This window comes from Ambystoma mexicanum, chromosome 6p (assembly GCF_040938575.1).
Source record: "Ambystoma mexicanum isolate Mex_15411 chromosome 6p, UKY_AmexF1_1, whole genome shotgun sequence".
Taxonomy (NCBI): domain Eukaryota; kingdom Metazoa; phylum Chordata; class Amphibia; order Caudata; family Ambystomatidae; genus Ambystoma; species Ambystoma mexicanum.
Window position 1 is genome coordinate 1,000,110,776 of NC_090935.1, and position 14,624 is coordinate 1,000,125,399.

At 47.5% G+C, this 14,624-nt stretch overlaps 1 protein-coding gene across 1 annotated transcript in view; it reads left to right on the forward strand.

Annotated features, from left to right (window-relative positions):
• The window catches only part of LMNB1 (lamin B1), a 505,711-nt gene that overhangs the window by 250,059 nt on the left and 241,028 nt on the right, over positions 1 to 14,624 (forward strand). Inside the window, exon 6 of the mRNA XM_069625602.1 lies at positions 7,580 to 7,800. Coding sequence (XP_069481703.1) covers positions 7,580 to 7,800 — 221 coding nt within the window. The remainder of the gene's footprint in view (positions 1 to 7,579; positions 7,801 to 14,624) is intronic.

The window sequence follows — 14,624 nt, forward strand, 5'->3', positions numbered from 1 at the left end:
CTATTACGGGGAAAGCCTTGCGAGAGAGGAGGGGAAAACTGCAGGTAGGTCGTAAATCTGACCAAAAAGCTTCTAGCATCGAGTCGAAGTCCCGTGAGGAGAAATCTCCTCGACGCGAGAGGTATCGGTCCAGATCCCGAAGCGATTCCCATTGCTTGTCTTTGACGTAGAAACGACGCCACAGGTCCCCCTTCACTTTGTCTTCGGGCGAATCCCCAAAAAGGATGAAATGTCCCACAAACTCTTCATCTGAAGAGTGGGAAGCATTTAGAGTAAAGATGGAGGTGTTCGAGAAAGCGAAGCCTCGGTCCGCACCTTCCTCGGAAGCCGGCCAGGAGCGTTATCGCTCCAAACCTTGCACGCCCTCGAGCCCGGGTGATCGAAGGAGGAAGGATAGCGAACCTTCTAGGATGCCGAGTGAAAGATTGCTCGAGTCAAGTCGACCGCTCGAGGTCACCGCCGTCAGACACCGAACATACCTCGAAGGGCAAGTCTTCGAAGAGTGCCTCGAAGTCTGGTACTAAGTCGACATTGTCGACGCCGAAGCCGTGGATGCCGAAACTTCCAATTCCACAAGATCAGCTAGGAAGAGAGAAAGAAAAGGCTAAAACGCCTATGTTGCATTCAGGACCCATTAGCACTCCTCCACCTCCTCCAGAGAAGGTTTTCAAACCTCTACCTAGGAATGAGTTTTTCAAATCCTTGACCTCAATTTTTGAGGAATAAGAAAAATCTGATAATCTACCTTTTTGGGCTTGAATTTGGTACTCCAAATATTCCTGAATGCCTGATTTCAGAGGAAAGCAGGATGAAAGATCTGGTTGAATCATTGCACAATGCAAGTGGTATTGATACGTCCCCAGAAAATTAATTTGGTAGACCAGAGCCAGGTGAACATGCCAATCCATCATACCTTCAGTTAATGACTAAGGTAGATTTGGGTTGGGCCAGACCTACAGCACAATTTGTCCAAGATCTTAGACATAACTGGACCATGGTCCTACTGAAGACCCAATGCTACCTCCATGTGGCCTTACGAAATAGAGTGGCCAAAAATTGGGAGTCTCTGGATTCTATTCCTCCAGTGAATAAATCCCTTGCTTCAAAGTACCGCCCTGCCAGTAGCGACCCCGACTATCTGTCTAAACATCCCACGCCCGGATGTTTGGTCATACAGGCAGCCACAGCTTCTAACAAACTTGCGTACCCGTCTATCCCTCCAGACAGGGATGATGAGCGTGTGGATGGCTGGGCACGGAAGGTATTTTCAGCTGGGAACATGGCATCAGCCAACTCTACGTGTGCCTTGGCAAAGTTTTCGTACACTCTGGGAGTGCATTGCAATGGCGGCGGAGCACATACCAGAAGGGGAAGAAAGGGAAGGATTCCTAGCCATTCTTGGAGATGGAAAGGAAGATATGCAGGAATCCCTTGAATCTGGTTTGGACACTGTTGATAGTGTGAGCAGGTCCATGTTCACTAGCATAGTAATGCGTAGATTTGCAAGGTTACGGAAGTCTGGTTTTACACCAGACATACAGAATCGTCTTCTGAATATGTTCTTTGACGGGTCTCACCTTTTTGGCAGCAAGGTTAACGAGAGCCTTGAGAGGTTGCAGACCTCAAAGGCAGCTGCCAAGTCGTTGGGAGCTGCTATCGGGCAACCTCAGCCTTTTCGTGCGACAAGTCAATCTTGGAGGGGACGATCCTATCGTTACTATTTGTATGGAAGAACAAGAGGAATGGCCAGTCAAAGGGGCCAAAGAAAGGCCACTCGCGGTGGACGAGCAAAACGTGCAAAGCCAGCTACAGCCTCTTTGCCATCAGCAGCTGCAGCAACCGCCACAAAACCACTTTGAGGACTTGCATCACAAGACACCTGTAGGAGGCAGGCTGTTACAGCATCTATGAAGGGTAAGCCATTACTTCAGATGTTTGGGCTCTAGAAATAATAGCCCATGGTTACTGCCTTCCTTTTCTAACGCAAACTCAAAGCAATCCACCAGGGAGACACCCTTTGAAGTTTTCGGACCAGCTCCTACAGCAGGAAGTTCTAACCCTGCCGGAGAAAGGTGCTATAGAGCTGGTACCTACAGCGGAGAGGAACATGGGATGGTACTACCCATATTTTGTTGAGCCCCAAAAAGGACGGAGGACTGAGACCCACCCTGGACTTGAGAAACTTGAACAAGTTCCTCAGGAAGGACAAATTCAAAATGGTTACCCTTTCTCAGATCCTTCAGGCCCTTCAACTTCAGGATAGGTTGGTGTCATTGGACCTCCAGGATGCTTATTTTCATCTGCTGATTCATCTCGAGCACAGAAAAAACTTGAGGTTCGTGGTTGGCGACTCACATCAGTTTCGAGTCCTACCATTCGGATTGACCTCCGCCCCTAGGGTCTTTACCAAATTGATGGTAGTAGTGGCAGCGCACCTCAGGAGAGGGGATTCATGTCTACGCCTATCTGGATGATTGGCTGATCAGAGCACGCTCTGCCGAGCAGGCACTGGATCACCTGAAAGTCACCTGCCACTTCCTCCAGTCTGGGCTTCTCCCTCAATTTCAAGAGGTCACAAATGACAGCTTCTCAATGGCTCCAATATATAGGAGTTGTATTAGACACATCCCTGGGTAAAGAGCTCGCCTCCCAGGTCGAGGGCTCAAGACATTCTTCAGATGGTTTCCAAATTTCAAAATGCCCAAAATCTTCAGGCCTACGACTTAAGGTTACTCAGCCTCATGTCATCCTGCATCTTTCTGGTGCCAGAGGCACGTCTGAGAATGAGATCCTTTCAATGGGCCATAAATACTCAATGGTCCCAGTTCTCAGGTCGAATGATCGATCTTCTCCAGATTCCGAACAAGGTTCGTCAAGATCTTCTATGGTGTACTTGTTCAGAGAATATCCTGAAAGGAGAACCTTTTTTTGGTAACCATGGCCGGATATCACAGTAGTGATGGACGCCTCACTCAAGGGGTGGGAAGCTCATGCCAACGATCTGACAATCAGCAGTCGGTCTCCATCGGAGTCCAAACTACACATCAACCTTCTGGTGCTGAGAGCAATCGGACTAGAGCTGAAGGCTTTCCTGCCATCTGTCAGAGGGAAGAATGTCCTGATAATGACGGACAACACAGTGGCCATGCTTTATCTAAACAAGAGGTGGTGTAGGGTCACTACCTCTGTGCAGAGAGGCAATGCAACTCTGGTATTGGGCAATTCAAGAAGGAATCTCTTTAACGTCAGTTCACCTAGCCGGGGAAGAGAATGACGGCAGATGCTCTGAGCAGGCAGAGCATGGTGTCCCACGAATGGGAACTGGCTCAGGAAGTCATTCAAGAGATCTTCCCCCTTTGGGGAACCCCTCAAGTGGACCTATTTGCAACCGGAATCAAGTGCGAAAGGTATTGCTCAAGGTAATTTCCCCCGAGAAGTGCCCTGGGGGACGCGTTCGGGGTGGAGTGGAATTTCCCACTATTGTATGCGTTCTGATTCCCGTCATTCCTCAGGTCATCAGGAGACAGACGCTTCGGGAGCCACATGATCCTAATTGCCCCGGATTGGGCCAGGAGTACGTGGTACCCAGACCTTCTAGATATGTTCTTCTGTCCCCTAGTACGTCTTCCTCCGAGAACCTTCTCTCTCAAATGGAGGGTCAGGTTCTCCATTCAGAGATCAAAACGCTCAACCTTCGCGTTTGGTATCTGAAAGGCTGAGGTACAAGGATTGGAACCTTCCAGATGACGTCATGGAGGTGTTGCTTTCGGCAAGAAGGCCGGCAACAAAGTCTTTACCGTTGCTGTTGGAAAAAGTTTTTTGCAACTGGTGCAGAGAAAAGAATGTCGATCCTTTTCTATGTACTATTACGGAAGTACTGTCCTTCCTTCTGACCCTAGCACATAGAGGTCTGAATGTTGGAACCATTAAAGGTTATCTTGCAGCGCCTTCCATCTTCAAGCGCTCGTCGGAAGAATACTCCTACTTCAAAATTCATTTGATAGTACAGTTCTTAAAAGGACTCACTTATGTGTTTACTCCTCACCCATTTCAAGTGCCAATTTGGGATCTCCACTTGGTCCTAAAATTCTTAATATGTGCTCCTTTTGAGCCTTTGCACACTTGTCCATTTAAGATTACTGACATGGAAAACTGCTTTCCTAGTTGTGCTAACATCTGCATGAAGAGGCAAATTGCAGGCACTGTCTTCTGGGCCACCCTATACTGCGTTCCAGAAGGACAGTTGTGTTGAGGGTTAAACCCTCATTTTCACCTAAAGTGGTATTTGAGTTTCATTTAAATCAAAAAATTGTTACACGCATTCTATCCTCCACTTCATCCTAGTAAGGAGGAGGAGGAAAGATTACACAGATGGGATCCAAAAAGTGCTTAAGCTTTTATATCTCTAGGCTTAGGGTGGACAGCCAACTGTTTATTGGCTACACAGGAAAAAGATTGAGTCAAACAATATAACGTTGGATTGTGCTTTGCATTTCGGATTGCTACAGACTGGCGGGAAAAGACCCACCAGAAGGTCTAAGGGCTCATTCCACCAGGAGCATCGCTTCGTCTACAGCCCTACAAAGAGGTGATCCTATAAGGTCCATTTGTGAAGCAGCGACTTGGTCATCGCTGCATACTTTTTCAAAGTTCTACAGCCTAGATGCTTCCCAATCTAAGGAGCTGAATTTTGGTAGAGCAGTCCTGTACTCGGCCATCTAAACAAATTGAAAAAATCTAATCCCTCCTCCATAAAAATTATCCTTACTGCTTTGGGTGTCTATCAAAAATAAGGAATACGTTGGAGGACACAATCCACTCGAACAAGTTACTTACCAACTGATAACTTTCCTTCGATTGGATGTTCCTCCGTGTTCCTCCAACGTATTCCTCATTGCCCTCCCAACCTACCCCTCTAGATTTTTCCCAGGCTGTTGCCACTCGAACTCTATCAAGGCAAATATCTGTCTACCGGCACAGTCTACACAGTGAAAAATCAATAATGAAGTGGGAAAAACAGAACTGAGGCCAAAGGGCGCCACGCGTGCTACTTATACACCAGATGTCACCCTCGACTGAGGCCTTCAAGGGACCATCGACTCGACGCATTGTGCCCTCTGCTGGAATTCTTTTCCAAAGCAGCTGAAGCTGGATGGAATACATCAAAGATGAGGAATACGTTGGAGGAACATCCAATCGAAAGAACGCTACCAGTTGGTAAGTAACTTGTTCTCACTGAATGGTGGCAGTGGTTTTGTTTTAACTACCATGGTATGCCTTTACTGCAGTCTGCATTCGCAGCTGCAGTAAAGCACCCAAGGGTGACATTTTTGTCAAAATGGCCCTAGTTGCGTCTTTGCCATTTCTATTTACTCCATGCGCTAAACCAGATTTGGTCCCATTGTTCGCTTTGCCTTTAGCGGGATCACAATTGAAGCCTGCCTCTGGCTCCAGGGTGTCTGGGGTGGGCAGGAAGTGAGGGAGGTGCCCGAAACTCCGTGCTTACTCCTAGGAGACCAAAATGCACTCCGTGATTGGCCGGCTGACTGTGCGGCAAGCACCGCCACCCTGCTGGGTGACGGACAACTAGGCTGGAATTAATGGGAGAGAACTGAATAAAAGGAGTCATTTGGCTTGGAAGGTAGTCGACCACTGGACGAAGGAACCAAAGAACTTGTAGAGGACGCCTGCTGCAACTCCTGGACTGTTGGTTTGCCTGGTGAAGCCCTGCTTCAGTGCCATAATGCCAAGCGACCCCCTGCAAGGATGACGTCTCCCCTTGAGTTGGTGGGACCAACTCCAAAGTAAGCAACCTGAACATTCTATCGGTGCTGGCTGACTTTCCAGAGTTGCTGCTGGAAACTGAAACGCAAGGGAGAGGAACACCAGATTGTGTGCGTTGCTTTTAAGCTATCCAAGAGCTCCTGGAAGCGGGACTGACCGAGCCTGAGTGCGGGACCCCAAAAGCAAGGAAAGCCCATCTCGACAGCCAGGAACCGCTGTGTTGCTATTTGGGGTAGACTCTAGGAGCTGAAACACTGAACAGCCATTGGTTTGAAGATTGCCGTTTGCGAGCGGTGACCGTCCCATTGCAGTGCAGGAGTCCCCACAAGTCCTCCCTCTTGTCCCCACGATTGAGGCCAAAGAACAGCAAGATCAGCAGAGCTGCTCAGAAGTCATCTGTTGCACTTTTTCTTCAATACAAAGGTACTGTAAAAGTCTGAACTCCCCTCTTACTGTAGTTGTTTGCATCTTCTACTACTCACAAGTATAACGGCTTGTGGCCCTACATTGATTCATTTTTTTTTTTTTTTTTTTTTTTTTTCAGCGATTTCTAAAACATTGTGCAAAGACTTTTCTTTCTTGCCTGCAAAGAAGTGCTTCAGCTCATATAGACTTTTGCCCATTGCCTTTGGCTTAGCCTCTTCCACTGAATAACTCTTATTGGGGGATCTGAAAGTATTTGCCTGCATAAGAATATTTATGGTCCCTTGTATGTTCTAATAACCTTTTCCTTTGACTAATTCCTAAATGACTCTAAATGCACAGTGATATATTAATGTCCCCAGCATTCTAGCTATTGAAGTCACTTGAGGGTGTAGGTTGCGTCTGTGGGCCATACCAAAAAGGTACTCCCTGATTTAGAGATATTAAAAGTATGTTTTGTGAAGTAGATTTGAGTGTTAGTCATATTGCTACCTTCTGAAGAAGGCTTACCTGACTGATGAATACATTTATAATTGTTTATTCAAGAAACCTTGTGACTGTTTAATTGAATACTTGTCACTGTGAATCTCGAACTCCCCTACAGCTCCCATTGATCCCTCTTGAGATGAGCCTGGCTGCTCAACACGCTCCCAAAACTTTGTAGTACAAGCTTATACCAAAGGTTGGGAACACTACAACAACCCTGACTACAGGTAATGGGGAAAACCAAAGGGTACTGCATACAATTGTGCCTAACACGGCTTGTCTATACTTCATTGAAACATTTAAGTATACTTCCATGCCCTGAGAACTTGTTTAACCTGTTCCTTCCTCTAACCTTTCCTTTCTGCAAACTCAGAATCTGCAGTATAACTAGTGATGTATAAATGCCATTACTGTCCTTCTGAATGAAGTTACCTCTGGGGATAGGAAATGTGTCAAAAGCATATCCAAAGAGTATCCACTAACTTGTGCTGATTCTGTATTTTAAAGTATATTTGTTATATTTAAAGAACGCTTATTTAGAACTGAAGTGTTACCTGGTTACCTGTATTTGTGAATTTCATTGCCACAGCTCACATTTACCCCTCTTGAGATGGGCATGGCTGCTAGGTCACACTACCAACGTGTGTGGTACAGACCTATACCAAAAGGAGTGGTGAGATGTGAATCATGGCTTTGTATTCCTAGTGAATATACTTATCAAGCATATTCACATTTTGGAATGGATTTCCTTCTCAAGTGGAATGGGTATGCAGTACGGTACATTGCTGTCCTTGGCCCACTTTCTATGTAATCTTTCCTTTTTGTAAATTGTAAGTAGACTACCTTTTTGCTGCTTTCCTAACTTTTCTGGTTTTAACTTTTACAGTCCAGAGCATGGCATGATCGAATGCAAGATTTGGAGGAGACTTTAGCTAAGGAACGAGATAACTGTCGCAGGATGCTGGCAGAACGAGAAAGGGAAATGGCTGAAATAAGAGGTCAGATGCAGCAGCAGCTGAATGACTATGAGCAACTTCTGGATGTGAAGCTGGCCCTGGACATGGAAATCAATGCTTACAGAAAGCTTCTGGAAGGTGAAGAGGAAAGGTATGCAGGCATGATATTAAAAAAAAAACAACTGTATGAATTGCATATTTGCGTGATTTCAACATATCCACACTGAAGGATTAGAACCTACCTCTTACTCTTACGTCACGTCCCCTTTCCTCCATACTGTATGGGCATCCCTTCCAAGGGACCGGAGACGGAACCTTTTTCTCCTGAAAAATCCTCTTCCCATTTAAATTTAAGCGCAGGGCAGCATTCCTTTGCGTCCATATGGACAGGGTATGCAGCGGCTGCAACAGCTTCACGCTACCTCAACACCCCCTGCCACCGCTTCAGTCAGTGATTAGGTTTTCTTAGAGAGGTTACTCTGCCTCATGAAGTCCCCTCGGATGGGAGTTATCGTCAAGAATGTCATCGGGGAAGTCATTCCCGCAATGCGAGTAGCGCCAGACTCCATCAGGCCCCCTGGGCTCAGTGCAGCCGCCACCATCGGCTCCACTGCCGACTCTGCAACTTCCTCAGCCTACGGCTGCGTTCCCTGTACCCCAGCCTCCGGCACAAACTACTACTCCTTCTCAGGATTCTCCAGCTCTGCAGGGTACAGTTGAGGAGGAGGATCCGGACACGCCATGCTCAGCCAGGGCCTTCCACAAACATCTTGCTGGTCTGGCGGAGTTTCTGGGCCTACCCCCCAACCCGAGATCGAGTAGCTGGCAGAGGGGGTTCTGGCTGAAGTCCTCAAACGACGCACCTCTGCCCGATCGGGAATTCCAATGCAGACTGATTTTAGTCTCCCTGGCCAAGAAAGGTTGGCTCAAACTCCACTCAGCCCAACCGGTCAATCGACAACTGGAAGCCAAGTACAGGCAAGTGGAAGGGGATACACTCTTGCTGTCGGCCCATCCTCAGCCACACTCTTCAGTGACCACTGCAGCATCACTATACTCCAGTCCCAGTCGGCCTCAACCTCTTCCTCTGCAGTGCTGCTAGGCAAGGAGAAGATCTTGGAGGCATATGGCAAACTCTATTCCAACGCCTTTTTATATCTGTCAAGCCAACGCCGATGCCATGCTGGCTGCCGCCAACCAGATTATGGAGGGAAATTGCAGACTTCCTCATGGAACTCCCACCCAGAGCCAATTGCACTTTAGGGTGGGGGCTAGCTGAAGCCAAGCTGGTGGCACATGACCTCATCGAATCCAGTGGCTCATATCGATACCGCTGGCCGTGACATCTGTATTGCCACGGACATGAGCAGGACAGCTTGGCTCCGGGCAACAAAGTTCAACCTGGATGTCCAGGAGCACATTCTAGATCTACCGTTTGAGGGGGGTGGGGGCCTCTTCCACTCTACGGACGAGGAGCTGGACAACGAATGGCTCACAAACGGCAAAGTCTTTATCCATTCTTACAAAGACCACGTCCAAATTGTACACTCAATCTCAGCACTGCTTGGAAAGGGGTCCTACATATGGAGGGTTCCACGGCTCCCAGGAACACAGATCCAGGCAGCCGGACCACTCGCCGTCTCAGAGCCAGCCCAAACACAAAGGGCGGGGAGTAAGGGCTTTTTCCAGTCCCCCCCAGTGACGGCCTCAGAGCTAAAGAAAGCATGACACGCCCCTTCGGGTCTCCGGTGGGAGGCAGGCTTGCTCTCCGTGCACATTTCTGCCACCAGATTTTCAAGGACCCCTGGATCCTATCTGTAGTGCCTATGGGGTGCCACCTTCCTATACCAGCCTCTCCTCCCTCTTCCTCTCACAGGTTGGGACAGAACTCTTGGCGGAGATCGGGTCGCTCGTAGGGAGCCAGGCAGTGGAGGAAGTCCCAGCCTCCCAGCGAGGCTTTGGCTTTTACTCCAGGTTTTTATCCATATAGAAGAACCTGGTGGGCCTGAGTTGCGCTGACCTTACCACCCTCAACCTCTCCCTACCCCTGCAAAAATTAAAGCTGGTTACGCCAGCTTTTATTGCGGGGACATTGGACAAGGGAGACTGGATGTGCTCACTGGACCTGAAGGACTCATACCTACATGTCCTGATTTGTCAGCCTCATCGTTCTTTCCTACGGTTCGGGATCATGGGCTACCATTTTCAATACAAGGTCCTTCCTTTTGGCCTCAACTCGGCCCCCAGGCTCTTTACCAGACTCATGAATGCCACCCTTAGAGCACAGGGTCTTCATCTACCCATACCTCGACAGGGCTACATCTCCAGAAGTGGTTCACCACGCTTACTATGCCCTTATGAACGCACTGCATGATCTGGGCTTCTCGCTCAATCTCAAGAAGTCACAGCTGCAGCCTACGCAGACTGACATTGCTGGGCCTCATCTGGGACACATGCTCCGACAAGGTCTTCCGATCGGAGGACAAAATCTCAGCCATCAAGAGGGCCACTGCCCACTTATCAACAGAGGTGACCTCAGTATTGTGGTACCAACATCTCCTGGGTCTACTGGCAGCGCTCCTGTTGGCCGTGCCCCACATGGAACTGAGGAGGATTCAGCTACAATTTGCGGCCTCATGGGAGCGGGGCTCACAATCCGAGATGATCAACGTTCCCCCATATCTGTTAGGCAGTTGCATACAGTACCCTCTGGGACCACCACACAATTAGGGCTACAGGTGTAAGCAAGACCAGCCTTTGGTGTGTCTGTAATACAGTTTGTTGGTAGCGAGCTGAGCAGCCAGGCCTATCAAGAGTGAGCAGTACAAGTAATTGGAGGACTTTCAATCAGTGGTTCAAGAAGACTCTTGTACTCGAGGTTTCTTGGTAAACGCTTATTAATTTTTTACACAATCATTTATAAAACATTTCATTAGAAGACAACTTAATATCATATGTTTTGGAGACGGTTTGAACTGCCCTAAAAAGAGCCAAATGGCAGTTAGCAGAAAGGACCAAAGTAAATAGAATAGATTACATATACTTTCTAGGCAGTGCAAATAGTTTGTTGACCAGAATAGTTCAAGACAATAGGCCAGGCCAAAGTCAATGGGCTAGTGTTCTGGATAGGATAGAGCAGTTCTGGTATCAAACAGTAAAGTCTTTGCAAAAGTTCTCAGAAGTAGTTTAGGCAAAAAAGAATAATTTGTGAGGTCACAAGCTGATAGGCCTGCGAGTTGAGAAAGTTTCACGAACTTTCACTGCAAGAGTGGCGTTCTCTCAATTGGGTTGGCACAGTATCTTTGTATGAAGAAAACAAATGTTGCTGAAGTGATGGTTCCTGCCAGTTCCTGCAGATCTCGCTGTTCCTGAGCCTCCGTTGTGGGGACAAGAGGGAGGATGTCAGGACTCCTGCACTGCACAGGCTCATTGAAGAAAGCAAAGAAAATGGAGTCACTTCAGTTCCAGTAGCTGTAGATTCAAGAACACGAACTGGTGTCCCTCTCCCTGGTTAAACCTAACCAGCCTTAAGAATGGTATCCTGGTGTCTTATGAATTGACTGGTCCAACCAACTCAAAGGAAGAAGCTGTCCTTGAAGGAGCTTCTCTGTCAAATGGAGTTTGGCAATTCGGACCTGCAGCAGGGCTTCACCGGGCAAACAAACTGCCCAGTGGTTGCAGCAGCTGTCCTCTTCCAGCTCGTCTTCGGTTCTTTCGTTCCAAGAGACTCGCCTTTTGAACAGTTTTCTCCCTATCATTCCAGCCTAGCTGTCGCTCTCTCAGCAGGGTGGCTGTCCTTGCCAGCCAGACAGTCAGCCAGCCAATCACACCAGAGTGCATTTGGGTCTCCTAGGAGACTAAGCACAGAGTTTCGGGCACCTCCCTCACGTCTGCCCACCCCAGACACTCGGACACCAAGGGCGGACTTCAGTCCTGAAGACCGCCAAAGGCACACGAACAAAGGGACCAAACCTGGTTTGGCACACACTAGAAGGACTTTTCCAAAAAGAAATGGTGGAAAAAGACCGGGACACATTTAAACAAAGGGGCTTAAGGCGCCATCTTGAAAAACATGGCTCCCATTATTTTTGGCTACCACTGTTTGCGGTCGGGAAAAATCATGGTAGTTCGTTGTAAAACCACTGCCACCAGCCTTTTCAATAGGAAAGGGTAGCATTTGACTGCTACATGAGTGTTTAGACACAGGGCATACTTTGTAACCCCTCCAGCACTCCATTGTAAGATGGTGTGTGCTGGGTCTAGGAATTTGGAAAAGACTAGTAAAGTCAGGTTCACTTTACATTCTCTGGGAAACAGTAGTTAATCACAGAGAAGGTATTTAAACTGTGGGGGAAGTCTAATACATCCCTATGTCACTGCACTGAGGGTGCTGTTTAACACACATGAAAAGATGATGCCTATGGAGTTAGCTAAAAATCTGTATTCGAAGAACAGAAATGTAAAACACACATCAAAACACATGAGAGAGGGGGGGGGGGGGGAGAAAGGCTTGCGCTCTTTCCAGGTAAACCAAAATCAGTCTTCAAATTCCAGCAAAGTTGCTGCGGGTCTCTAAGGTGAAGGGAATTGGCACATTTATGAGAATTCTCCCTAACACTTTCCACCCGGACCTAACCTGGTGGTCCAGGGACTGCAACCTACGGAAGGACAAAGTCCCCACAGGCCACCATTACCACAGACTACTCGCTCGAGGGCTGGGGAGCCAACCTGGACGATCTCTCGGTCCACGGCACCTGGATTCAACAGGAGCAGGAATACCACATAAATTGGTTGGAGCAGAACGCCCTCTGGCTAGCGCTCAGAGCATTCCTACCACTTCTCAAGGTTGTCTTCATCCAGACCGACAACTCGACCAGCATGTACTACATCGACAAACAGGGAGGCACCAGATTCCCTCCTATGTGCAGACAGGCGATCAGCATGTGGGAGTGGGCCCTAGAAAACTGCATTTACCGCACGGCAGACTACCTCACGAGGGGAGGTGGGGGGCAGGGAGGGGCGATCCAATCTGGAAGCAGACCAGCTTAGCAGGCTGGGAGCAGAAAATTGTAAGTCGCAGCAAAACAACCTCTTTATTCACGAGATCTTCAACAGGTGCAGTCACCCCCAAGTGGATCTCTTTTCCACCTGGCCCAACAAGGGTCCCCAGTGCGCATCTTGGCAAGGTTAGGGCCTCTGCTCTCTGGGCGACGTACTTCACCTCCAGTGGACCGACATGAAAGCCTACGCTTTTCCACCAATTCCCCTGATCAGGGTGGAGTCTCGCCGACGACTCATTCTGATGGCTCCATGGTGGCCGGGCAGACCATGGTTTTCGGAGCTTCTTGGCCTCTTGGAGGTGCCCCCGATTCACCTTCCGATGGGCCAAGCACATCTTCTGGCACAGCAGGGGGGCAGTCGTCCACCCTGCGACAGGGAAACTAGCCCTCACAGCATGGTACCTGAGCAGGTAATGCTTTGGCACTGTAGGGTATTTTGTGGAGATTTGGGGCCTGACGGTATTTTATTACCGCCGAGAAATAACTTAGCAATAATCACTCTTTGTATTCAGATTTGGCCATGTGCAACAATAATACAATGGACATGCATTATTTCAGCACCCAGACCTGCATATTTGGTATACGTGGTTGGTGGTATTTTGGTGAGCATAATTCCCTTGTTTTATTTGTGGCCCCAATGTCCAGAATCCCTTATCTTCGCTTAGATTTTTCGTGTGATCACTAGAGAGACCTCAGACCTGCATTCTAGGGAAACCACAATTTCCAGTGATAGTGTTGGTGCGCCACCATGGGCAAACTCACTGATTTATTTACGACAGAGAGCTATATGTGGTAGTCTTGTGGTAATTTCCACTACCTTATATACGGTAGGGAGCTATGTTCAGAGAGTCTCTCTTCCCGTTGGCTCATGTACCTCCAACAAGTTATACTACAGTCACTCACAATTATTCATACTGATTCTGACATACACATCTGTCTTAAAATGACCATTGCACTGTTTAAAAATCTCCCCACATCATTGGCATTGTAATGGTAAATAGAAACTAAACCACCCGTCTGTTTTCAAATATTTTCTGTATTATAAAATTTGCATTTAGACATGATCTCATTCTTTACAGCAATAAACGGGAACAATCAAAGCATTTTCAATGACACACTGCAATTATAGTGGCGGAGAACAGAACTTAAATTGCAACATTAGCACTTGATTAAGACACGCACGAGACTTTCATTTTTCTACACTGACTGCATACTTTCGTGCACACACACAGCTCCCCCAGTTAGGTAATTACCTTATCTGTTCAGAGTCTTCTCTCTGTGAATGTGGCTCTCTTGGCTTAACTCCAACAAAAAGGAACGCTTGCCTTCTCAAGCCGGAGTCATTGCCTGGAATTCTCAGCTTTTTCAGATAGGACTGCCTCTGCCAGTGGAAAGGTAATTCTTTCAGCTTTCCCCAGTCTCGACTGCAGCAGGACACCCCCACAGCCAGGTCTTCTCCCCAGTAGTGCAGAAAGATGTCTCCTGTCTTTTTCCCTGCTACTGCCCACTAAAACTTTCCTCTCAGCCCTCTTTATGACGTGTTCCAATGAAATCCATCATCTCTCATCCTCCTACTTTTAAACAATAGCTTCGCTTATACATTTGCAATTGTTGCAAATCTGACTTCCTTCCTCCTGCAGTTACTGTGCACAACAACACGGATAATCAGGCAGAGAAGAGAGGAAAAATCTGCACATTCATTTAACTGGTTTTCAAAGTATGCCTAATTCTGCAGTAAAGAACACATTTTATTAGTGAGTTATATTAAAATAAGGTTTTATTAGTCAGGTTAATGGTTAATATGTTAGCTGTTAATTTTCAAATGTGTCTCTAGCAATATAGGCATTTCAGGTGAAAAATAGTGTGCATTTTTAAATGAACACGTGTGCTTTTAACTGTAAAAATAGCTTTGCAT